Below are 24483 nucleotides of genomic sequence, written 5' to 3'. Positions count from 1 at the left end.
GTGTATTCTAACAAAATGAAACCCAGCTCACATCATGAGGTTGCAAGAAATATAACTTTTTTTCCCAGCAGTCAGTAAGACTTCCTGCAAGCATCTCCAGTTGATACAAAATGTTTATTATACATTGCAAAATCAAGGATTCAGAGATTTTGCTTAAAAAAATGTTGCCTTCAGCACGCCTGAGTCAAATGAAGATCATCAGGCATCTCAGAGCTTCCTAATGAGCTGCTCATTTTAATATATGTTGGAAGAGGAAGCATTCAAAAACAGTCTGGATAGGGTCTCTTGCGGACCGGACTTGAGCACCAGTGTGCTGAATTCATTCAGTAGCCAAGCAGTTATCGTCAGAGTTTTCTTCGATCGAAACGATAGAAATCACAACACAAAATTGAGTTCAGACTTTTATTACTTTGGTTAATAATACAATACAGGCACTTCCACGGTCACTTTAGGTCAACTCTGTAAGAACATAAAGTGCAAACCAAATGATTAAAAAAATGTGACTTCACACACATTTTTACAAATAAGTAGTCCCAGTGAAATGTCCCAAACCCTCATCATTATGCCGTGTAAAATCTTTCCCAGACTTGCGAATGAGTCAGATGGGTAGTGATTGGTATAATCATTGGGATGGCTTTTAAGTCACATGAATTGGCAAATACTTACTTTTTTGGTCCACTCGGTTTCCCTTTTAAGCTTTTCGCTGACTGACAAAGAAAAAAACGTGATTGGATTTCTGGAAATAAAATAGAATCGAAAACAATGTGTTCATAAAATGACTAACAAACAAACCACACCAATAAAAGTTTAATCCTTGTACTACACCCAAGACACACTTGACGATAAAACTTAAAATTAGTACACGAATTAACATTTTCTTTTGTACCTACTGAGTACTCACCGCGCCATCTACACGAGGATACTCCTGCCCTCTCTTCTTCGTGGACTAATGTTCTTCTTCTACGGTTGAAAAAAAAATTCGCTCGCTCAATGCGAACCATACCCAGTGGATGCTACATGGTCACTCAGTACTGTACTTTCGAAACATCACCAATAAGTAATAAGAAAGTAATCATTCGCTTGAAATATGAAACAACTCCAAGCCCTCGAGCGATTAAATAGGCTAGAAATAAAATAACCTACTTAAAATCAAGTCGAGATCCGTCTCAGATTTCTTTATAGCGCCACCTGCTGCACGGTTGTAGTAAACAGAGAAAAAAAGGAGCACGTTTTCTAATTAGAATTAAATACATAGCTAAATTTTTATTTTTGTACAATTTAACCAATGTACACAATTTCTCACAAGATTTCCTTACTGCCGAAATAAAACCATCAAAAGTGTATTTTGGTGGTTTTGAAAGGTCTTAAAAACTGGTATGTTATACTGTGTTCCACCACCGTGTGAAAAAGCACACTACACTGTTAACCAATCATTATCACTGCCAGTTTTTTTTGTTTTGTTGATTTTTGTGCTTCTTAACTTCCATTGTGAATTCCCCCCCCCCAAATACAATGTTCTTTTTCTTGACACGATGAGTGATTTGTTTGGCCTAGTATTTTTATCTATTTGAGCCGCGCCGTACGTGCACAAATTCCGAATAGACGTAGCCTATCCTTGGTTAATAATAATTATGGTAACAATAATAATAATAATTAACAGTGTAAGCAACACAAGATTAGTGCTAGCTAATTACAAATACTTGTGAAAATAAATATCAAAAATGTGTTGCATTTTATCTAGTGAGAGCACAAATATACCATTTGACACCATCTTTTCGCCATAAAACGTCAAATAGGAAAGAGGAAAGCAAACAAGTATAAAAAGAGGGGACTAAAAGCTGGAAGTGCAGTGCTTCCTTTGCGCAAAGATGAGCGTCTCTGATGTTCCATGTGTGTGTCCGTTCCAAGACAGCCATTGTTGTAAACCTAGCTGTTGATGGTGGCGCAGTCTGCTTTGGCTTTGCCCGCCGAGTTAATTATCCTCATGAGACAGTGTCCGAACTCCTCCAGGATCAAGCGCTCGGCCTCCGCCTGAGGCTGCCTCGTTTGCTCCGCCCACTTGGCCTGCTCCAGGAGGCACTCGCACGTCGCCTCCAGCACCTCCTTCGTCACAAACGTGTACGGGAGTCTTGAAAAGGAGGACAACTCAGTACAATGATCTGTGCATCAAACCAGTTCATTCTGTCATATGTGGAAGGTAAAAACGTTTTTTTTTTTAAATGCCGAAGCTGAAGGAGGATATTTTTAAAAAATGTTTTTAGCACTGATGGGGATGCCGCAATTCTTTTTTAGTGATTAGTTTTTTTTCTTGATATGATGAGAACGACATTAAAAAAAACAAAAAAAAACAATTAATGATGGAGGATATGTTAAAAAGTACCACCGATTACATGAACAAGTTTAAAACAGTTTTGGTACCTGCCACCGTCGCTGGAGATGACAGGCGTGGTCCTCATGAGCAGGTCTGAGATCTGCGACGAGAGCTTGGTCTTGGCTGCCGTCTGCTGCTGGACCCTCACCTCGGCGGCGTCGGCCAAGTGCATGAGCGTCTTCCTCTCCGGGCTCTCCTCGAAGTTCTTGCAGCCCACGCACTTGCAGATGGACGAGCACATAATCTTGGCCTGGCCCGACAATACGAAGGAGGAGAAAGAAGGCGTTTGAGAGGGACGTTTTGTCATCAGTCCGTGCTGAGTTGGACGACTCACCTCGTAGCACTCGCAGTAGTTCTTCAGGCAACCCGACCGTTTGCAGTTGCAGCCTTTACTGTGGCGCCGGTCCGACTCGCCCTCTTTACCCTTGCCGATTTTGGGCTTGAATGCCTCCGGGTTGCGATCCAAACACGTCTGTGGCGCACAACCAAAACGGGCCAACCGTTACGGCTCGGCTCGGATCCGACGTGCCAAAAACGCTGAGCTGCGACTTACCTTGATGGCTTTGGAGCGCTCGGCCTCGTGTTCGAGGTTGTTGAAGCAGTTGTTGCAATTGCAGTTGTTGCAGAACTCGCCGTTTGCAAAGCAGTCGCAATATCTTAAGAGAGGATTTAAAAGAGGACAAGTTTAGCGTTCATGCAACTTCTCCAAAGTCATTCTCAACAGCAATTAGAAATTCACTCCGACATTTAAATATCTTTGTACTTTTTTTTTTTTAAATACTGTAATTTAGACTAAAATAATCATAGCTTTTTTATTTATTTATTTAATATTAATTTAAAGAAACATTTCAATTAAAAATGTTATTTAATGAATCTAAATTTAATTTTTCATTTTATTTATTATTTTGGCTTCAACTTTACTCATAGTATCAGGTACACTTTATAAAGCTTTTCTGCAAACACAGTATAATTTGAGGTTTGACTTGATTTTTTTCCCATTTTGAAAAATAACAAACAATGTTTAATGTAAATTTGTCATCAGCTTTATCACTACGAAGCATAACAGTCAGAAAACGTTGACGATTCCATTGGTATGCTGACGGAAATGGTCATACTCACAGCTTGAGACACTGAGACTTGGTGCAGTTGCAGGGTTTCCTCGGCCGCGCCGTCGACTCCGCCGACATGCTGTCGATTAAGAACAATAACACTTAGCCCTTGGATGTCAACATTTATGTCGTTGGGCTGGTCCAACGACATACTCAGGTGCGACTTTTATGTATTTAAAAATAGAGCTCTGACTGGCATCCAAAAACCGTATTGACTTTCTGCGCTTTCCACTGGCGGTATGCGCCAAATGTTTTTGGCAACTCCCGAAGACAGTAGAACAAATGGAGATTGAACTCTTGAACTTTTCAGAGCGCACTCACCATTAGGGAACGGGGATTTTTGGGGGCGAATCCCAGCTCTACTGTCCTTGCTCTCGGTTTTTGTAAAATACATTTTCCAAAGAAATTCGACTTACACTGTGCAGCGACATATACAGTATATATATTTTTCCACATGAAGACCAAATTGCTGTGATTGAATTTAGTTTTTTCAACCCGAAAACAAACAAATTTGCAATCAAAGCACTCAAATGTCTGTAATTAGTTGGCTTCTCACCCATTGAGCGGGAGTCGGGCCTGAGTCTGGACGGCGGCGGAGGAGGTGGGAAAAGTGGAGTTGTTGGTGAGGGTCACGATGGGTGCCTGCTGCAGCTTCTCGACACACACATCCATACGCGCGCACGTCAGCATCACATCGTGTGGCAACTTTGGGAAGGATTGAAACGATGGCTTTCATTAGCACCTGTGTGACGTACTGCGCCGGCAACACGGCGTAGCCCACGTTGCCGCCGCCCGGCGCCGGCGCCAGGACGGTCCCTGGCGGCAGGTTGGCGAAATTAGGCTGGATCTGCGGCAGCGCCGTGGCGGGCATTATGAGGCGCTGCTGGGTCGGCGTGCCGCTGACCACCTGAGCTCCCGATGTGAGCGGCTTGGGCGCCACCTGTGGGTGAAGCGTAGCATTTGGCGTGAGCGTCGGTTTGAACCGGGAAAAAGAAGCGTTTGAGGTGCCGGGCTTGACCTGCTTGACCGTCTGCGCTGTAACGATCGGGACCGACATTCTCACCGCCCCCGTGCTGACCACCATGGGTTTCGCTGTGGGACACGCCATATTTAGTGTTTGCGTCAGAGTCGTCTTCAAAATTACTTATCAACAGCACAGAGTCACAATATGCATTCCAAATGCATGTCAACACGCCTGCCTCAATTTGAGTCAGGCAAAACACTTGTTATGAATCACCTGTCTGCATAGTGCTGGTGCTGGCAGCGCTGGGCTGCACGGCGCCGCTCGCCGTGGTGGCGGTGACCAGGCGAACGTAATGGAAGCGGCTTCCCGGCACCTGGATCTGCTGCATGTTAGGCTGAGCCGCCAGCGGGATGATGGTCTTGAACTGCGAGCCGCCCACTGCCACCGATTGGACCGGCTTGAGATTCTGCAAAGAGGATTGAAGATTCATTTCAGGGACAAGCATCTAGGACTGGGTGCCATTTCCTGAACGTGACGGACATAAGAAAAAGAAAAAAAAAAGAGCACTCAAGACTTCCACAATTTGGAATTTGTTGCCAGCAATGAGGTTGATAACTAAAAAGATTTTCATGCTGTTAACCCAACAAATGACCATTTGTTAAAATTTGATTTGACAAATGTTTTATTTCCTCCATTTAAACTGCATCCATTTAAAACACACACCCACACCTTGCTCAACGAAATGATCACAAACTTAAAATCAAAACTCATTCACCTGCGCTGCCGCTTGACTGGTGGCCATCTTGATGGGCGACACCGTCGTCGACTGTTGCACCGAGAGGATCTGCTGGCCCAGCGCCACGCTGACCGGCAGCGTCATTGACTTCTGAGCGGACCCGGAGGTAGGCGACGCCACAGACACCACCGTCACCTGGAGGGAAAACATGAAAGAGCAATCAAGTAGCAACACTGGCCAAAATGTTTCATGTTTAATGTAAAATGTTTAACGGGCCGCATGTGGCCCCTGGGCCGCAGTTTGCCCACGCCTGGTTTGAAAGCACAATGTTGAATTATCTTTTGTTTCTCTGTACATTTTACAGTCAACCTCAACTGAGAGTGACAAATAATAAGCTTCAACCAATCACGCTTCGCCTCTCATTTGGAGAACTGTCCAATGGCGAGCCTTCTTTTTGGTTCCTCTCATTCCCGGACAGAAAGAGAGAACATGTGCTAAGATATGATTTCTACATCGCAGCTTTTCACCTATCGTGGGTGAGTCTGCAATAATGTACGGTTCACTCACTGTAACTAAAGTGTACCTAATAAAACGGCCGGTGAGAGCGTCACAAGTTGGCATGAAGCTTCTCACCTTGCTGGGAGTCTTGAGTGGGGAGATGGCGATCTTTTTGCCGGCGATGCTCTGGATGCTGATGGTGGTGTTGTGAGGAGACTCTGTGAGCGTGATCGTCCTCTGAGGCATCGTCGGCGAATTCTGCGCCAGCACCCGCCCTGCGAAGGAGAGGCCCCTTTTTAGCCGTGTGTTTGCAAAAGGCGTAATTTGGGGATTACTCTGAACGTGCGTTACTGTGCTTACCCGCAATGACGGGAGAACCCGACGTCTGAGGACTCAGCGCTTTGCTATTCACCGGTTTGTTGATGATGAACTTGATGGGCGGCGCGGAGGACACCGGCGTTTTCTTTGCGATCTGTCGACATACAAGTAGATTGAGTTAAAATATTGGTCGTGGAACAAATTTTACAAGGTACCGCTGTAATCTGAAAATACGCTCACACGAACAGGCCCATCTGTCTATTTTGAAAAAACTTGACCCGTTTGGGGTAGCTGGCCTTGATCCCAGACCAGACTGTACCCTGGATTGGTCATCCCTGAATCACAGGGCAACTACGAACACGCAAAATTTGAAATCAACATTCCTCAACGGGAATCAACTCAACGAGAGACGGATAAACGTCACCAGTGTCAAGCAATACATTTACGGTGAGAATGGAGACAGACACCCAGACAGACTTACTCGTCAAAATTCGAGCCAACTATCACTACAAAAAAAAACAAAAAAAACTGAGATGCAAGGACGCATACAAATGCATTCTTAGACCAACCTGTCATAAAGAAACCAGCATCATGGAGCGCTTTAATGCAGACGCTTTCAATTTTTTTTTAAATTATAGAAAGAAATGTAATTTGGTTTAAAGACATGGTGGCAGAAAGCCAAAAATTATTTTGAGAACAATTATTATAATAATAATTTTGATTATATTTTTTATCAAATACTTATGTTTCTGAATTATAAGTAAGTGCATCATTTGCATTTGTGTCCTTTTATCTTTGCATGTGACTCGGACATAACTGAAGTTGAACCTCATTCTTCACGTTTTGGCTTAAAAAATGAAGCTGCCATCGAAAATCAACTGCTGCAGTCATTCGTACCGAGTTGCACATATCTTTATTATTTCACATCAGCAAACTTGCGCAACTTCAAAATGCTGAATCGTCTTATATTTTGATCATAGTGGAAATGGGAATTAAGTGTTGCATATATTTGTTCATTTCACAAAGATGCAACTTTCACAGCGTTAAAACACTTATATGTTCTCTAAAACCTGTGTGAAAAAAAACAAAAACAAAAACCGAATGCCTTCCCGAACACCGCGTTTCGGCCATGTCATGACGCCATCTTTAAATAATTATTTCCTATTTTCCGAACTGCGACCTGTTGTGAAGGAAGTTACCAGTATTTTCGCTGCCACCATCTCAAATCTTTGTTCCCCAATCTGAGAGACGACTCCGAAGTCAGGTCAACGTGGGTAAGGATAATAAATTGTTGTCATTTGAACCAACCTGCACCGTTTTGAGCTGCTGCGCCTGTAAGGCGGCCACCTGACCGGCTGTACTCCCAACCACCGGCTTCAAATCCGACCTCCCACCGATGGTCACCAACTTGATGGATTTTGCGTCGGCCATCCCCGCCGCTCCTCCCGACTTGGTGGTGGTGTGGGGAAGCTGCAGCACGATGGGCTGTCCCGACTTCCCGATGGTGGTCACCAGAAGCTTTTGTCCCCCCACCGAACGAGCCGCCTCCGTGGCCTGGGCCGAAGCCACCTTGTTGAGGATGATCTGATGGTTGGCGGCGGAGATGCTGAGGGGCATCGTGAGCTTCTGCAAGGCGCTCGCGGTGACCGTCGTCCCCGTAATGCTGTCCGTGGTCTTTGTGGTGGCGGTGGAGGTGGACAGCGCCGGTCTCAGGGTCACCAGGGGGGAGGACAAACTGGAAGCGGAGACGGTGACGCTGGCCGTCGATGTGCCGACGCTCTCCGGGGCTGTGTCCGTTTCCATGGCGGCAGATGCGTCTTGGCTGGACTGAGCCACCTCCCCAATGGCCTCCATGTCCATGATCTCGTCTGGAAGGAGGCTGTTGAGCTCGGGCGACACCACGTCCATGTTGGCGACGACTCAGCACCCCGCTACGCCTTTAACAAAAAAACATCCATGCTTATTACACATACAGTACTACACAGTAATACACTTTTGCTACATCACATTCGACATTGAGCTGCAGAGTGGCCACAGTTAGGCTTGTACCGTATAGCCTAACTATGAAAAGCGTGGTTCCACTGGATATGTTAATACACACACACGCACGCACACAGTGCAATTCACTTTGTTTAGTTTTGACAGTAAACTTGAGCAGGCAGTGGCAATAAACATCTTAAGCAGTCAATACTTGAGATGTCACCTGAACATTTGCCACTGAAGCAAGTTTGACGTTGTGGTGAAAAGGCCTTTATAAATCTAAGATGCCCTTTGTAGAATTACTCAAATCGGACCGTGTCAGTCAGATATTAGCATGAATACCTTTTTTAAAAAAAGACTCACTTTGATACAGATACGCAAAACCATTATAGAAAACTTTTTTTGTGATCCCCGCGGGCCAAGAAAGGAAGCAGAGAGCTGCATTTATTAGCCAAGTTTACAACATATGCAAAAAAAAAGGGCATAAAATGTAAGGTGGGTCTACTAGAGGTCAAAGTTCAGAGAGTTGTCGTAGTTCTTGCATGCAAAACATTTGAACACAATCCACAAGTGTAAATATGTTGATGATGTTGAAAAGGAGACAACTCCCTTGCTTGAGAGCGTTTGTGCTCCGGTTTGAATGCTTTGAGCAGAACGTAAACAAACCAGCCATGGTGATCTAGCTAACAATAGCCCACCCACCCAAAACGCCCCCTTTTGTAACGTTAAAAGTGCCAGAAAACCTCATTTACCGTCAACGGTGAGATTTACAACCGAGACTGACAGCTGATGAGAGGTTTACGACATCATCATCATCATCATCATCTTCCTCCGGCAGAATCTTTGTGTCTTCCCCACCGAGGGGCTCGCTTAGCCATCACGCTTGGCTTACCGGCTGCTTTTGCAAAGACAGCCGGAAAGTTGGATTACATTGTATGCGTGGAGGAAAATGAAAACCACCCCGAGAAGGAGGCTCCAGTCTGGGGGAGCGAGGAGAGAGGAGGCCAGCTATTTACTTGGCTGCGTTACTATTTCAGGCCGGGCTTGGATTTCGAAAGATCCGCCATTTTTATCTCGTCATCAGTCCTGCTAGCTGTGCGGCTAACAGCGAGCTAACAGAAGGGAGGCTCTTGCCTTTATTGAAAATAAAATTAAAAAAAATACAATAATTTATACTGCAAGCTTAAATTTCGCACGGGTGATTTAAGAGGTTATATATTCCTGGCAATCAAAGACAAATTACGTTTTTTGATAGCCTCCTCCCCATCTGTCACTTAAAATCATTCCGATAGTGGAAAACAAAATAGTCTCGATTTAAAGGAACGAACTCATTACCGTGGCCTCTTTCATTTGTGTTTGTTAGTTGTGTGTGAGAGTGTGTTTGTTTGTTTTTAATTTAAACGGGTTGTTTGGTGATACGATTTATAAATCAGCTACTTTAAACTAACAAAAAATGACATCTCGTCTTACAAAATGTCAAAATTAAGCGCTCGATACCACATCTTAAAAACCCACCAGAATTGTTTAAATGATGTTTATTATATGCAAGACTGTTGTGGATGAACATCACGCTACAAATAACAACCTGCAAAAATAAACGTATTAGTGATCGGCTATGGAACGTTAGCGCCTACTTTGGGCAACTTGACGTGACCGTGAAAGCGGATATGCTTTGCCTCATAGTGCAAAATTCTCCCAATTAGTTATTCGTGGAGGGTTAAATAGGGGATGTCAGCCGGTCGGGCCCCAGTATGAAGTGGGACCATTCAGAGCGAGCAGCACAACTGCTGTACTCCTAGCAAACTTGCCGAGCAGGGCTAACCCGAGCTAGCTTCCGCTCTCCGTTTATTTTGTCCACATTAAAAATACAGTCCCCCGAGTGGTGGTAGTGGAAGTGTTGTTTTCCGCCGCAGCCGCGGCGAGTCTCCCGCACCGGGTCGCGCTTACCTGAGTTATCTGACGCGGGCCAGCGTTTGTGGCCGAAACAAGCAGCGCAAAAGACGATTGTTCAAAATACCGCGCCGAGCGCCATTCCTCCCTGACATTTCACAGGTCGGCCACGCCTTCCTTACTCTACGTCATTCATACGTCTTCTTAAAGGTAAAGAAGCAGCAGCTCCCAATTTCTCTGCCGACTATACTAAAAACAACATTGAACAGCATATTACACACACTGTATACACTATGTACTTGTTACATGTTAGTAGTAGTTCAACTACCAGTACAGGAATTGGTACTGATAAAGAGTAAAATAGAGGACCCATTAAACTTTTCCGTCAACATTTTTCAATGAATCTCAGGTACTGTTAATGATTAATTAATTAATCATGTAATGTAACCGGATAAATTAGAAGACATGGCAACTTGGAATCAGAGTTCTAGTTAAGAAACCTTTGCGGATTACACCATCTAGTGACTGTGAGCGGTATTTCTCCTTAAATGTGAACGGCGATTTTGGGATTATACTTTTTTTAAATCATATTAAAATTGCATTTTAAAAGTGCCATTCTAAAGTTATATTAAGCGTTCGCTATGAATATCCTACATAAAGAATGGAATTTAATATTTTTTTGATCGCGCATCACCAAGCGGATGTTATTCCTTTTGGTGGCGGAAGCGGCGTTGTTGACAACCCGGACGGTGCGACCATGGCCACCGAAGTGCGGCAGGAGCTCGCACAGCTGATGAATTCATTTGGCTCCCACAAAGATCTCTCGGCCAAGTACGTGGCGCTGACGTGGAACGTGTTTTTTTTTCACTTGTCGTTTTTCAAACTCGCCCTGGTAGAGAATATGAAGCACCCCGTTTGACTAAAGCGGTGCCGGGGATACCATGACAGACCAATCTAAGCTAACGTTAGCCTCTTTGCTTAGCAAGCTAAATAGGGGATTTTTCCCCCCCCCGAATTACATTTATTTGAGATTAAGACAGTATCGATATATATTCAATAATTAAAACAGTATCATGTGGATAGCGTGCGAGCCACACCAATGTTAGCACAATATCTACATTTATTTTAATGTCAGCAGCTCGCAAATAATTTAAGATTAACGATGGTTAACATACTATAAACAAATCTTGGTCGAATTGAGAGTACGTGAACTTTGTTTATAGAATTCTTGTCAAGAGAGGGCAGGCTAAATGCTTTACGTTGTTACACTGCATTGCGTTTTGCAGTTAATATGAATAAAAAATACGTTTTAATGGAATGCCTGCCTAAACAAATGCTTTAATTGCCTTTTAAAAATATCAGATGCAACGGGCTGCAAAGCTGTAGTACTATTAATAGTAGCTCGGCAAGTAAAAGTCTCGATACCTAATTTCTGACTGAGCCATACTGAAATAATACCACGGCAAAGACGAAGCACATAAGATAAAAAAAAAATAATTATTGCTGATTCGTTTGTGAACATGTGTTGAATTATATTGTATATCTCCTTTAAGATATAGACAAATATTGGAAAAGGCAGTCCAGTTCACAGATGCAGATCAGCTTGAATCCTTGAAGGCCTTTGTTGAAGCAAGTATGTCGCACTTTAATACACTTGATAGTGTTGCATATTTATCCATTATAATAGTTTCCTCTTCTCTATTTTTTTTTACCCCCTCCTCATAGTGGTCAATGAAAATGTGAGTCTAGTCATCTCAAGACAGCTGCTCACCGACTTCTGCACGCATCTGCCCAACTTGCCCGACGCCACAGCCAAGGCGGTGTATCACTTCACCTTGGAGAAGATCCAGCCGAGGGTCATTTCTTTTGAGGAGCAGGTAAACCATTCACTTATATAACAGCGCTCCACTGAAGCTGAGAAATACTTGTGCAAAAATGATATATATATTCAATATGTACAACCATTATGCTAAAATAATCTCTCTCTCTCTTTATAAACAGTAAAACATAGAATATCAAAATACAACAACAAAGACAGTAAAAGTAGTAAATTAAAACACAACTTAACGATGCTCACACATGTACAGTAGACAACATATGTTAAGGTGATGTTCTTAACTCTGCACAGGTGGCCTCCATCAGACAGCACTTAGCAACCATTTACGAAAAGGAGGGCGACTGGAGGAACGCCGCCCAAGTTTTAGTCGGCATTCCTCTGGAGACGGGGCAAAAGTAAGCTGTGAGCGCCAATCTTTTCACCCATTGGATCCTTCCTTGTCTTTTAAGTGTTGCTTTTCGGTTTCCTCTAGGCAGTATAATGTCGACTACAAGTTGGACACCTACCTGAAAATAGCCCGTCTCTACTTGGAGGACGACGATCCGGTGCAGGCCGAGGCCTACATCAACAGAGCCTCGCTGCTTCAGAATGAGTCCTCCAATGAGCAGCTGCAAATACATTATAAGGTATTAAATAAAAAGTGGGCTTCACGCTTCTCAAATCGACGGCGGCAAGTCCACATAGATTTAAACAGTTAAATCATCAGGATTGGGGCCCGACTGATAAAGATTTTTTTTTCTATGCCAATTCCCATATTTGGTAAATAAGTAAAATTCTGTTCACCGATTAATTGGTTGATCAATTAAAAAATCTATCTAATTAATAAAGTAACAGATTTTCTTTTGTTGGTGCTTACAACAATTAAGTTGTGAATTAGGCAGAACAAACAAATGTACAAAAATCTTTAAAAACAAATAAAAATTGGTAAATGTATCACTCTCCCACCTAGGTTTGTTACGCCAGAGTCCTCGACTTCAGGAGGAAGTTCATCGAAGCAGCGCAGCGATACAACGAGCTGTCTTACAAATCCATCGTCCACGAGAGCGAGCGTCTAGAGGCGCTCAAGCACGCACTCAACTGCACCATTTTGGCGTCCGCAGGTACGAATACTTTTTCCATCTCATTTTTAGGCCATGTTGCTCAAGATAAGTCTGGAGCACCAAGGAGTTGCCAGCCTTGTGAAAGTTGCTAAATCTAGCAACAAAAGTGCTAAATTGACATGAACACTAATGACAAGGAAGGAATTTGTTGATGGTCTTGTTTCCTTCGCTGGGATTGTAGGCCAGCAACGTTCCCGCATGTTGGCCACCCTCTTCAAAGACGAGCGCTGCCAACAGCTGGCCGCGTACGGCATTCTCGAGAAAATGTACCTGGACCGCATCATTCGGGGGAATCAGCTGCAGGAGTTTGCCGCCATGCTTATGCCTCACCAGAAGGCCACCACGGCGGACGGTCAGTACCCAAAACGAACTTTATATTGTCCTGTTGCAGCATTAGGGATACCTGCACAATCTATTCGGATCAACCGTGCCTGGATTTGACATTCATACTAACCCGAAATATGAACGTCTCTTCAGGCTCCAGCATACTGGACAGAGCTGTGATCGAACACAACCTGCTCTCCGCCAGTAAACTTTACAACAACATCACCTTCGAAGAGCTCGGAGCACTTTTGGAAATCCCTCCGGCCAAAGTGAGAAAAAGAAATGGAGTCAAATGACCCGATGACGACGTGTCGATGTATTGCTTTCGAAATATTGCACTTTTGACTGTTGATTTAATTTTATGACAACCTTGACGTGCATTTCCAAAACAAAGTCAACAGGACATTATTGTGTTTTGTTATTGTATGCCTCTTTTATTTATTTATTGACTTTTATCTACAGGCTGAGAAGATTGCATCGCAGATGATCACCGAAGGACGCATGAACGGCTTCATCGATCAGATTGACGGCATCGTACACTTTGAGAGTGAGCGTGACTACAGCGAAACCCCGTTTATCGAGTTAATCTCGTGTCAATTTTGTCGAATCTTTGTCAAAAAGGCTAGTGGAACGAAAACAAAGCGTGTGTCGTGTGGACAGCACTTTTATGGTATATGGACATATTTGTACGAACTTACTCGCTAATGAAATATAGCGTTGCGCGTTTAAACGTGTGTGACATCATCTTGACGTCGCTGATCCACGGGTGAAAGGTGGTGATGGGAGAATGAAGCTTCAAATCTGCTTCATGAACCAGTTGTTGTATTTTTGATTCCTCTAGATGGCACTGTTGGTTTAAATCAACCGAGAGCGCCATCGACTGGAGTCAAAAAATGTAACAGCTGGTTCATGAAGCAGATTTGAAGCTTCATTTACAAATCACTCGCGAAAGCATACTGTGTGTCGCTTCTTTCATCTCTAACCGTTTGAATGTGAAATAGGAATGGAGACGGTTTTGTTGGCTGTGATTGTATACGTCATTTTTATGAGACGAGGTGCCTTTGAGAACATTTCGATCCTTTGAAACAGTCGAAGCACACCATAGCAGTAGTACACAGTTGTCAATCGTCTAGTTTTGCTTCACTCCTCACATTTTGTTGGCCTATCAGTGAGGAAAAAGAGCATAGTAGTACATGGACCTGAATCTGGATATGAAGGATAACAAATACATTTTTTTTCTATTGTTTTCAGCACGAGAGCCGCTTCCCACGTGGGACAAGCAGATCCAATCGTTATGTTTCCAGGTCAACAACCTCCTAGAAAAGATCCGACAGGCAGCTCCCGAGTGGGCCGCCCAAGCCATGGAGACCCAGATGAGTCAATAAAAGTCGCCCCACCTCAAGTCCGCTTGTTTAAGTTTGGTCTTCCCTCTCCAAACTATCATCGCAAGGTGCGCCGAAGGAAATCCATCGCTGCACCGCTCGCATCCCATTGGCCGAATATTCCGAGAATATTGACGACACAAGTGCTCTCGTGTATAAGCTCTGGTATTTCATTGGCGACATGTGTCATACGGCCAATGTGACGACGTGCAGCGTTGACATGAAATATTAAACGTGCACACGGCTGGCGGCTCAATCTTCTTTTTTCATCACACCATGATGGCAATGCACGACTTTTCGATTCGGTAGTGATCGGTCTGTGTTATTGACACTTCTTCCCGCACTTCAACTTGATACAGGATAGCGCCAGAGCACTACTTTTATATTAGAAAAGGCAAATAATGTGACACAAAAAAAAGAATCAGCCCTAGTTTGTTACTTTTATATACAATCTTTATAAATACCGTCTCACATTGTCCACTCTTAAATAATGGAAAACATCTCATCTAATAAAACATCAACATTTCCACTCACCTGACCTCTGAAATGCGTGACAGAGCCTCATTTTAAGTGCTCGTAAACTGCGCCCATGTTTGCGCTTTCTGAATGGAGTCATCCGCGTGTCGCCTCTGCGTCTATCCAGAGGTGAATGGGAGTGAGAGCATGTCAATTTATGCTTAATATGCAATAAAATACAAGACAACTTTATTTATATAGCGCATGTCACAACATCCGCAGCTGTAACGAAGCACTTTCCATATGGTGTCGTATAAATTAGAACACACATAATAGACACCAGAAGAACTGCAGTTTGATTGGCGAGCCACAATGGGTTCTAAAATTTGACAGAGGGGCCGGACCAGGAGCAGATGGATGAAGTGTTTTGGTAACCTCACCTCATTGGAAAATAAAAATACATTTAATTTGAAATGAAAGTGAACAAATGCATTACAACAAAATATGTCTTTGAAAAAAACAGCATTTAGAAAATAAAACATTAACAAGGTTTATTCATTTCATTTTTTTCCAAGTTGGGCGGGCCGGATTAAAACATGTAACGGGCCGCATGTGGCCGCCGGGCCGCAGTTTGCCCACGCCTGGTTTATCGGGACTATTGCACAAGCAGAGTGATATTGTAAAAGATGGACGGGCGGGGTTTAAGAGCAGAGAAGGCTGTCGTTTGCCCGCCACCCTTGATTTACAGTTTCTAACCTATGAACCCATCATTTATACACGTCAAAGTAAAGCCATTTATTTGTTTGTTCTCGAGCTTTGATTAAAAAAATAAATAAATAATTCAAACCGTCGTATCAACAAACAAATGAAAAAATAACCACCAGTTTACTCCCAATTATAAAGTCCTTTATTGAAATGTTCCACTGTAACCAATCATAAAGCGCGCTTCGCAGAGATGATAACACCTGCAACATATAATAAAAAGATGTTAACGACACAAGATTATGAACAATCGCAACCTATTTTGATGACACAGCAGATTTCTTATTGCAATATCCAATCAGAATTAGCTCTTTTTTTTTCCCCGTCACTATTCTTGGGCTGAGTAATGGTTAACTCACCGGGTCAGGAGGTTTTCTTCGAAGCGCTCCTTCTCAGAAGATGCCTTGTTCCTTTCTCCGGTCGATGTCCCTCTTCAGCTGGCAGGTGGCACAGACCAGGCACCACATGTTGGCCATGAAGTCGCTGCACAAGGAACCCTGCAAACATAAAAATGGGGATGGAGAACAATGGCGTCGCTGAGTAAACATGCAGTCTCATCACCAAAAAGGAAGTTGTGCAATTGTTGATGCGTCACATTTTACAATTCTGCTTATCGCAAGCGGTCACTGACAAATTTAGTGTCGTTTATAAAATGAAAATAACTTCAGTCTTAAGGTGCGCTAACGAGCTAGCTATAATTTTGCAAAAGTTGAAGAAAATATGGCCGAAGTTGTGCTTTTATGTATGTGTATACTTTTTTTTGTAAAAACCTTTGACAATTTAGTTCAACAATCCGGGTGTTTGATCCGTGAAAAATTCCAAGGATGTTCACTCGCAATCTGTAAAGTTCAAACATGCTCTCAGACGATAGGACACTGATCTTTCAGTGCCTCTCAGGAGGTTGCAACAGAGAGAGACCCCCCCCCCGACGTACGTTGATGTTGTATCGTGTGCGATAGACGCTACGGATGGCCATGCTCAGACCGCACAGGCAGCACTCGTCCATGTCGCTGGCGATGGTGCAGCTCAAGCACGGGAAGCACCACAAGCCGAAGCAGCCTGCAGACAAAGAAGGAGAAAGGGGGGTGGGTAACGCATCGTGAGGGACACCTGAACACTCTCGACGAATGTTAAGTAGAATTCTAGAACACAACAATGAAGTTAAAGACGTGAGTTGGATGGAAAAAAAAATCTAGATAATGTACGTGGCACTGGAGTGTGATTTCTTTTCTTTTTTATGGTTAATACAACTGTGACGTGTTATGGAAATATTACAATTTGGATTAAGACAGGTAAGTGCCGACCAAAGGTCCATTTACCTCTTCCACCGCCCGTCGGCCAATGTTAGATACTGTATCTCGTGTTATTGGTCTTAACATTTGAGCAGAATAGAGATACGGTAAAACATTAACAGAATATGGAGAAGAGTGGGGATTTCCTTTTCAAGTCTCGATTGAAAAAAAAGGATTCCAAAAAATCCCGGTGGAAGGCAATTCCCAAATCAATCAAGTTGAACATTGCCAAAGACAAAATGGCTATTTAGAAAATAAAAATTCTTTTTTATGATGATTATTGATGAGTGAAGGTCGACTGTTTGTGCTGAATCGGCTCAACATGTTTGAAATGAAAACGACAATACTTTGCTGTTTTCACATCATTGGCATAATCACGCAGTTAACTTTTTTTTAGAAAACTTACAAGTTCCGCAATCGTCGCAGAAGTCGCACAAACCGGTCTGGAAGTCGGAGGCAGGATAACTGCCCGGTTGACTGGTCACTGCCATGATGATGCCTGGGATGAGAAGGACGTTGCACATGTCACTTAAATTTGCACGATTAGGAACACATAAATCAAACTACCTTTATGATGAAGAACAAGAACAAATTCGGTTGAGAATATTTTAGTGTTAAATTGTTGTAGTAATGTGACGTTTGTTACATAAAAAGCAAATTATACCTGCAGAAATGACAGATAATCACAATTATTTTGTAAGATAGGTGTGTCGGTCCACAAATATGTGTATGCACTTTTTTTATTTAATTATGCATCATATATTTCAAATAACTTTGTGAACCCCCAAACTACGGCTTGCAGATCCCAGTGAGTGAACGACTGCTCGAGTGTTGCAAAATAAATAATCAAATGTATGTAGCCAAAGTAAAGAATGTAGCAATCCAACTATATTCTGAAAAATATTAGAATAGGCTCCACTTACCGCGTGGAATTGCTTTGCAGAGGAAATGAGCGGTGACGTTTGTGTGGCTTTGTCCAAGATGGGACGTTTTTATTGAAGCTCAGTAGTCACTCCCCCTTTTTTTTCCTCTCACTTGTGCACCTGTTTTGATAGTCTTTTTCCAGTTAAGAATCTACGCTCGGGTGAAATCATGAATGTGTCATTGTTCCTCTAAATGCTCTGAAACAGACTTTGGTAACGTGAATATTGTTGGGTTAGTACAGCCGTGGGCAAACTACGGCCCGGGGGCCACATGCGGCCCGTTAAGACGTTTTAATCCGGCCCGCCAAACTTGAAAAAAATTAAATGAATAAATCTTGTTATTTTCTCATTTTCTAAATACTGTCTTTTTTTTTTTCAAAAACATTGTTGTGATGCTTTTGTTCACTTTCATTTAAAATGAAATGTATTTTTTTTTCTCCCATGAGGTGAGCTTTCCAAAACACTCCATCCATCTGTTCCTTCTGTCAAATTTTAGAACCCATTGTGGCCCGCCAATCCAAAAGTTTGCCCACCCAAGGGTTAGTATCACGGTAGTGAAATTTATATTGCTGCTTTCACGCCTTCACATCAGTTCACTACAGAAGTGGAGAGGAACTAAAAAAGTGTCAACTTATACTTCCCTCGTTTATCAACAGGCGATCACCACATTTTCTAACCTGAGTGAATGGTTACTAAATAAGTGTGGCCTAAACATACAGTCCATTTCATGTTATATGTTTATACTCTATACTCTTTCACAACCGTTAAAGCCAAGACACTCCAGCATGGCACCAACTAAACAAAAAAAAAATCTGAACATTTATAGACTATACACTGAAATAATGATCTTGTCTGCATTTACTCACAAATGTACCTAAATGGTATATGTATGGCAAAATCGTACAGTACAAAAATACATGTGTTTTAGTCGATAAACAAATTGAGTAAAATTTCAAGAGTTCCACCAGCACACCTGATGACTTTTTCCTGTTAGTCTTTGATATTAACAAATTACCTCGATTGCCTTTGAATTTTGTGACATTATGTTGCTTAAGCAGCACGGGAGGAGTTGATGACGTTCCCGCTTGTGATTGACAGGTCGCAGTTCCTTGTTCAGCCACACGGGGTCGCCGCCTGCCACAAAGTGAAGCGAATCGCGTTGTGAAAATTTTAGGCTGCCACATAATGATCACTTGCGTGTGACAAACAAAGACAGTCACCACCAAGTCTTTCAGAGTCATAATGGAATATATTAGTGGTTTTCTAATGACTGCTTGAACAAAAAAACCAACAACAAAAAAACCACATGACAATTATCAAAAGTACCTTTGTCACCATGACAACGACAACTCAACTTCGTGGGTGACATCCCGAGGGGGTGCTGAGGTTTTTGCCCGGATGAGCACAGATGATTTGGAGAGAGGCAGATGCACTGACGTCACCCCCCTCCCTGAAAGAGAGGCAGAGAGGGGAAAAGCGCCGCCAAGCCAAATTGAACGCGGGGCTAGTGGGACATAACCCGGTTTGTGCGATGAGTAGGAGAAGCCTCCCTCCTCCAAAGCCGAAAGTCCTACTCGCTCTCTGGCTTTGCATGCATGCATGTGTGCACTCTCACCCCCTCTCCCCTCCTCTTGCAACCTCAACTCACTTTTTAAGCCAGCCTGAGTCAAGATTATTAACGGGTTGGAAATAGAGAGAGAGAGAGAGTCCCGCTGGAGGAGGGTGCATTGTTTTGTTTTGTTTTGAAGTCGAGCGACTGGGTTGCTTCCATGCGCAGCCGAGAGGATGACCGAGGAGCCCGCCAGGAGATGAGCGCAGGAGCACGCACCGGGACGGTGCTTCGAGGGGCGGACATCGGCTTTTTGGACACTCATCCTGCACACTCGGGCAGGAGCTGACCACGACCGAGGTAAATGGCGAGCCACTAACTTTACCAAACTGTATGACAGGTGCTTGTTGTTTTTATCTGCGCTGCCCAAAAAAAACAAAAAAAAAAACTACTCCTCTTTATTAGGTACACCTGCACAAAACAAAAGAGCAGCATTTTATCTTTTACTTCTGGTTAGTTAAAATTCCCATATTTTATCTTATCAAAAATATGAATTGGACTGTTGTGCCTTTAATGGTTTCAAAGACACGTGCTACGTCCGCCTTCTCAGATTACTTTAAGACTACTATATGTTGTCCGTGATGAATTGTCATTGCACTTCTCAAAAAGAAGCATGTAAAGTTTTGTGAAAACTTGTGTCTTTGATTTTTTAAAATTCTGCCAAATACCTGGCTGTTGACAGGAGCACATTGGGATTAATCGTAAATGATGAGCTTTACTAAAACATGGTGAATTCGTTGAAGTCAGTCATTGATGTTTGCAAATGTTGACCTTACGTCAGTCAAAGTGGTCTTTTTGCTCAATGAGGATGATCTGTCATCACTGAAACAAACCTTGGATGCTTGGGGACTCAGAGAGGTCTTTGATGTATTCAAAATAATCTAAATATCATAGAGGACTCCTCTAGTTGTCTTGAAAAAAAAAATGTTAATCAACACTGTCTTTGATGTTACGTTCATCAAAATGTTTTCTTTTCGTTACTGGTTGAAGATTGTCTATGATAAATTGTCATTATTAAACATGTGAAGATCATTGTAGACGTTTGTGTCTTTGATGTCTTCCTCCATCCATTCAATTTGTTTATGGATGCAAATGTTTCTCTTTTATTCATCAATCTTGGTTGGATTTTCTTTTGACATATTCATCCTCTTGGTCACTTTGTTGTAAATGTCCATTGGAACCCCCCAAATTAGCCTAAAGTACCTCAAAGTATTTCCACTGAGTTCTATTCAAATCTTTTCTTCTCGTGTGATAACATTTTAGAATTCAGAATACAAAACAATCTGTCCAAAGGATCTTGAAGATGTACTGAAGAACCCCGAAAAATTTCTGAGGCCCTTTATGGTCATCAATCTTGTTTGGATTTTCTTCTAATGTTGTCATAATTTGCTTTTTAATATTAGAAATGGGGAAAATGTCTATTGGCTTTCAAAACAATCAGTTGTCAATCAGACTCCAGTCCAAAGAGCCTCTGTTTAGAAATAACAAGATAGTCGCTCAACTATCAAGAGCGGTCGTCTTAACGCCTTGATTGATTGATTCCTTTGGCAGGAATGCAGATGGATGGGCCGAGGCAAGTTTCCGATGTAGAACTTCCTCTCCGGAGTTCCACCTGAGCGTCTGATGGATCGCCGTGTTCTGGCCGAGTTGCGGACATGAATCGTGAGGCCTCCGCCGCGACGTGGACGCGCTTGCCTCCGGGAGAAATCTGAGCATCCGGGATACACACAGACCTTTTTTTTTTTTTTCCCGAAGCCAGCGAGGGGACGCAAACCATGGAGTTGTTATGGTTTGGCCTCGGACTGAGTGCATGTTTTTAGTTGGACTGTAGCACCCTCTTCCCCCTTCCTCCTCCATCCCATCCCGTCCCGTAACCCGCCACCCCTTCCCTCATGTCACATCTTTCTCAGAATTATGGAAATTTTGTGGAGGACGCTAACTTGGACATTGAGCCTGGTGGTCATGGCGGCTTCTGAATTTCAGAGCGCTGATCGACTTTTACACAACTCTCAAGGTAGGCTGTGAAAACAAATCTTCAGGTGAGCGTACTGCTTTATTGGCGGGCCACAATGGGCTCTAAAATTTGACAGCGGGGCCGGAGATTTATTCATTTAAAATTTTTTTCAAGTTTGGCGGGCCGGATTAAAACGTTTAATGGGCCGCATATGGCCCCCGGGCCGTAATTTGATCACACCTGGCACAGTGGAATATTTGACTTCTGAGGTTTCCCCGTCATATCACAACTATTGAGAATGTGCTAACCATCGTACTGCCGTTGTCCCTTTAACATGTGCCTTCATCGCATGCGTTCACAGAGCAGTTCCTGTCCTACCTGCAGCACTACCAGCTGACTGTTCCTGTGCGAGTGGACGAGAACGGAGAGTTCTTGAGCTACACTGTGAAGCACCACCGACCCGGACGACGGAGACGCGGGGCGGTTGGCCCCATGGCGGACCCATATCCCGAACCGCCCGAGTCCCAGCTTTTTTACAGACTCTCCGCCTATGGGAAGCACTTCCACTTAAACCTGACCCTCACCCCTCACCTGGTCTCCAAGCACTTCACGGTGGAGTACTGGGGCCGCGATGGCATGGAGTGGCGCCACAACCTGGTGGACAACTGCCACTATGTGGGATTCTTGCAAAACCGGCGAGGTGTCACGAGAGTGGCGCTCAGCAACTGCAACGGCCTGGTGAGCGAAAAGTAACCACTAGTAACATTTCAGGTGTCAATCCAAAAAAAACGTTACATGAGGTAAATTGCTACCAAAAGGAGATGGAACCCAAATTTACATTTCAACGTGTACGTTGATTTAAAAGTAGACAATAGTGGAAATTCAGATATAGTCGACATAATCTAGGCGGAGTGGGCGCCACCATGGGCATACGTTATCGTCAGCTTTTCATGCTCGTTAAATGTCAGATGTCATCCTGATTGTTTTTAAGCCTTGATTCTCATAAAATAAAATATAAAAATTAAAAAAAAAATTTTTAAATTTCCGCATGCATTCTTTCGTCGGGCCGTAGCTTCTGTTTCGGTCATTGCGCCATCATATTTCTTTCAGTCACTGTTTACGCGGTTATTGGCCAGTCAACACGTCACACTGATAATGTAATGCAACAAACGACTTGGCAGCAACGAGAATTCAAGAAAAGAAAATGAAGTGTAGCTTGCAAAAGCGAAGATGTATTTGCCTCGTAGCCAAATGTGTTGGCAGCATCTAGACGCTGCATCATAAATTGAATTAGTGTTTGCTCCCCCCTACGACCCCCCCCCCCACTTACTCACAACACCAAAAATGGTCAAAAGCGAGCGTGAGTTTTAATGCAATCAGCCGTCTGAACAATTGGAAAACCTTGACTCACTCTTTAAGAGACCCAAATAAAATAAGTTTTATATTTTCACAGCGCCAAGACACTTTTGCCTTCTCAAAAGAGGTGCTTTAGGGTAATTGTTTGAATGCTAGTCCTCACTCTAATTGCTTGTTTGACTGGCTGCTAAAAGATTATGTATTTAAATACCGAGTATTTGGCTTCGCTCCTCTTTGTGGCCGGCAATCTTGGAGGAGACGCAAAAACAATAGATATGGGTCACTGAATGCTATTTGAAAGCATCGTACTGTTGAAAAAGTCGTCCAGTAAAGGGGTTTTAAAAATGTTAAAAGACTTTATTCATGGAGGTCTGTCTGATTTCTGTGATGGATATGCTTATTGGCCCCAGTGATTGGTTTAGTTTTATTGGTGTGTCAGTCTCCACAGTGGACAATATAGACAGCGACCAAAAAATGCTGCACAAAGCCAACAAGTGATTTTTTTTTTGGTTTTTTGCAAATAACTTTAAGGAATATAATGGTGAAGTACTTCTCTGCTTTGTATCCTCTTTGCTTTGTTGCTCTTCTTCCTCCATGACAAGCACGGCGTCATAACGACGGAAGAAGAACAGTATTTAATCGAGCCATTAAAGAACATATCCTCCCCCACCGACGACTGGAACCTGGATGAAGCACAGCAACACGTTATTTATAAGATGTCCGACATGCCCTCGTCGCAGGAGCAGAGCCAAGAGTTGAGCTGCGGCATTTCAGGTGCGTGCACCATCCCCGTCTTGGTTTTTCCAAGTAGAGGTTAAGTCACATTTTTGCAAGTCTTAACCTTCATTTGTTAACCTTCAAGTCCCTTATCAATCAATCGAGTCATCTCTCATTCTATATTTCTGGAGATCCAAATGATCTGTGGAGAGTTCTGACATTCACACACGAGAAAATACAAAAATCTGTGTCCAGACGTTAACCGGAGAACCAGGTGGATATTGTGGTATTTGCGACAGGGCCTTATAAGAACCAGCAAAAAGCTGTCGTCGGCAGGAAGCCAGCGTGCCCCAACACGTACGATCTTAACGCTTTTTCCCAGAGCATCTGGGTCATAAAGCGAAAGGCGAGGGCTGCGAAGTTCAAAGGGGAACACTCGTGCACATTTTAGTTACTACCACCAGAAACCGACTCCATAGCTGTGACTGTGGATGTGAACGTGTTTGCTTCCAAATATGCCCTACGATTAAGTGGCAACCAGTCCAAAGTGAAACCCGCTTATTCTGCCAAACATCATCTGTTGAGGATTTGACCTCTAAACTGGTTATCTGGATGTATTGACCACTACAGAGGCTCCGATAAGAGTCTTGAGTTAAACTCAACACTTTAATCAGCTTCACTGTGCAGATGTACATACATGTATAGACACAATTATATATAGTGTCTGAAACAATGAGAGAAAGAAAAAAACAAAAACTAAACTGACATATACAGACGTTTTAATGCTGTTTACAATAAACTTGCTACTTTTCCTGCCTATATTATTTGTGTTAGCAAGTTGCTAATGGCTACCTCTGGTACAAGTTAGCTAAACACTGTTGACCACCGAATGCAAACATAAGAAA

General features: G+C 43.1%; 4 protein-coding genes across 8 annotated transcripts in view; 2 read left to right on the top strand and 2 right to left on the bottom strand.

The window, feature by feature from the left end:
• Positions 1 to 388: 388 nt before the first annotated feature.
• Positions 389 to 10039, bottom strand: lin54 (lin-54 DREAM MuvB core complex component). 3 transcript variants are annotated; one of them, XR_015839830.1, is made up of 16 exons: positions 9924 to 10039; positions 7305 to 7933; positions 6039 to 6150; positions 5814 to 5953; positions 5220 to 5375; positions 4718 to 4910; positions 4499 to 4572; positions 4223 to 4420; positions 4037 to 4131; positions 3491 to 3559; positions 2925 to 3027; positions 2706 to 2843; positions 2419 to 2621; positions 902 to 2128; positions 667 to 736; positions 389 to 459 (listed from the first exon to the last, which is right to left on the bottom strand). XR_015839830.1 is itself a non-coding variant. In XM_088282192.1 (14 exons), the coding sequence occupies exons 2-14, from the start codon at positions 7902 to 7904 to the stop codon at positions 1927 to 1929; spliced, it is 2283 nt and encodes a 760-aa protein (XP_088138318.1). In that variant the 5' UTR covers positions 7905 to 7933; positions 9924 to 10039; the 3' UTR covers positions 389 to 1926. The 3 variants fall into 3 exon arrangements, 1 of the variants encoding a protein (XP_088138318.1); XR_015839829.1 differs by having other exon boundaries at positions 667 to 2128; XM_088282192.1 differs by having other exon boundaries at positions 389 to 2128.
• Positions 10040 to 10565: 526 nt separating this feature from the next.
• On the top strand, positions 10566 to 14754 carry cops4 (COP9 constitutive photomorphogenic homolog subunit 4 (Arabidopsis)). The gene is made up of 10 exons (XM_088281319.1): positions 10566 to 10697; positions 11420 to 11499; positions 11592 to 11743; positions 11995 to 12098; positions 12176 to 12329; positions 12653 to 12803; positions 12985 to 13155; positions 13281 to 13396; positions 13590 to 13674; positions 14379 to 14754. The coding sequence occupies exons 1-10, from the start codon at positions 10624 to 10626 to the stop codon at positions 14510 to 14512; spliced, it is 1221 nt and encodes a 406-aa protein (XP_088137445.1). The 5' UTR covers positions 10566 to 10623; the 3' UTR covers positions 14513 to 14754.
• A 1095-nt stretch (positions 14755 to 15849) lies between these two features.
• Positions 15850 to 19388, bottom strand: LOC148319008 (placenta-specific gene 8 protein-like). 2 transcript variants are annotated; one of them, XM_088281697.1, is made up of 7 exons: positions 19269 to 19388; positions 18958 to 19076; positions 17943 to 18062; positions 17426 to 17518; positions 16662 to 16786; positions 16087 to 16224; positions 15850 to 15930 (listed from the first exon to the last, which is right to left on the bottom strand). In XM_088281697.1, the coding sequence occupies exons 4-6, from the start codon at positions 17508 to 17510 to the stop codon at positions 16120 to 16122; spliced, it is 315 nt and encodes a 104-aa protein (XP_088137823.1). In that variant the 5' UTR covers positions 17511 to 17518; positions 17943 to 18062; positions 18958 to 19076; positions 19269 to 19388; the 3' UTR covers positions 15850 to 15930; positions 16087 to 16119. The 2 variants fall into 2 exon arrangements, with proteins under 2 accessions (XP_088137823.1, XP_088137824.1); XM_088281698.1 differs by lacking the exons at positions 18958 to 19076; positions 19269 to 19388 and having other exon boundaries at positions 17943 to 18335.
• Positions 19389 to 19445: 57 nt separating this feature from the next.
• The window catches only part of adamts6 (ADAM metallopeptidase with thrombospondin type 1 motif, 6), a 33264-nt gene continuing 28226 nt past the window's right edge, over positions 19446 to 24483 (top strand). For both annotated transcript variants that reach the window (XM_088281696.1, XM_088281695.1), the window contains exons 1-4: positions 19446 to 19851; positions 21103 to 21565; positions 21867 to 22243; positions 23464 to 23635. In XM_088281696.1, the coding sequence (XP_088137822.1) occupies positions 21466 to 21565; positions 21867 to 22243; positions 23464 to 23635 (649 nt within the window). In that variant the 5' untranslated portion in view covers positions 19446 to 19851; positions 21103 to 21465. The remainder of the gene's footprint in view (positions 19852 to 21102; positions 21566 to 21866; positions 22244 to 23463; positions 23636 to 24483) is intronic.

This window comes from Idiotropiscis lumnitzeri, chromosome 18 (assembly GCF_059441095.1).
Source record: "Idiotropiscis lumnitzeri isolate Australia: NSW breed Sydney's pygmy pipehorse chromosome 18, RoL_Ilum_1.0, whole genome shotgun sequence".
In the NCBI taxonomy this organism is placed as follows: Eukaryota; Metazoa; Chordata; class Actinopteri; order Syngnathiformes; family Syngnathidae; genus Idiotropiscis; species Idiotropiscis lumnitzeri.
Note: the sequence above shows the minus strand (reverse complement) of the source record. Positions and strands in the feature narration are given on the sequence as shown.

What these genes read in the sequence shown, in the direction of transcription:
- lin54 (XM_088282192.1), bottom strand. Translation starts at nt 7,904, where the DNA reads ATGGACGTGGTGTCGCCCGAGCTCAACAGCCTCCTTCCAGACGAGATC. An exon ending in GGGTTCTCCCGTCATTGCGG is followed by an intron (nt 5,954 to 6,038) that starts GTAAGCACAGTA and finishes TCTCCTTCGCAG; the next exon opens with GGCGGGTGCTGGCGCAGAAT. An exon ending in CAGCGCAGACGGTCAAGCAG is followed by an intron (nt 4,421 to 4,498) that starts GTCAAGCCCGGC and finishes CTTCACCCACAG; the next exon opens with GTGGCGCCCAAGCCGCTCAC.
- cops4 (XM_088281319.1), top strand. Translation starts at nt 10,624, where the DNA reads ATGGCCACCGAAGTGCGGCAGGAGCTCGCACAGCTGATGAATTCATTT. An exon ending in TCATTTCTTTTGAGGAGCAG is followed by an intron (nt 11,744 to 11,994) that starts GTAAACCATTCA and finishes AACTCTGCACAG; the next exon opens with GTGGCCTCCATCAGACAGCA. An exon ending in CACCATTTTGGCGTCCGCAG is followed by an intron (nt 12,804 to 12,984) that starts GTACGAATACTT and finishes CTGGGATTGTAG; the next exon opens with GCCAGCAACGTTCCCGCATG.
- LOC148319008 (XM_088281697.1), bottom strand. Translation starts at nt 17,510, where the DNA reads ATGGCAGTGACCAGTCAACCGGGCAGTTATCCTGCCTCCGACTTCCAG. An exon ending in CTGCGACGATTGCGGAACTT is followed by an intron (nt 16,787 to 17,425) that starts GTAAGTTTTCTA and finishes CTTTGTCTGCAG; the next exon opens with GCTGCTTCGGCTTGTGGTGC. An exon ending in GCACACGATACAACATCAAC is followed by an intron (nt 16,225 to 16,661) that starts GTACGTCGGGGG and finishes TTATGTTTGCAG; the next exon opens with GGTTCCTTGTGCAGCGACTT.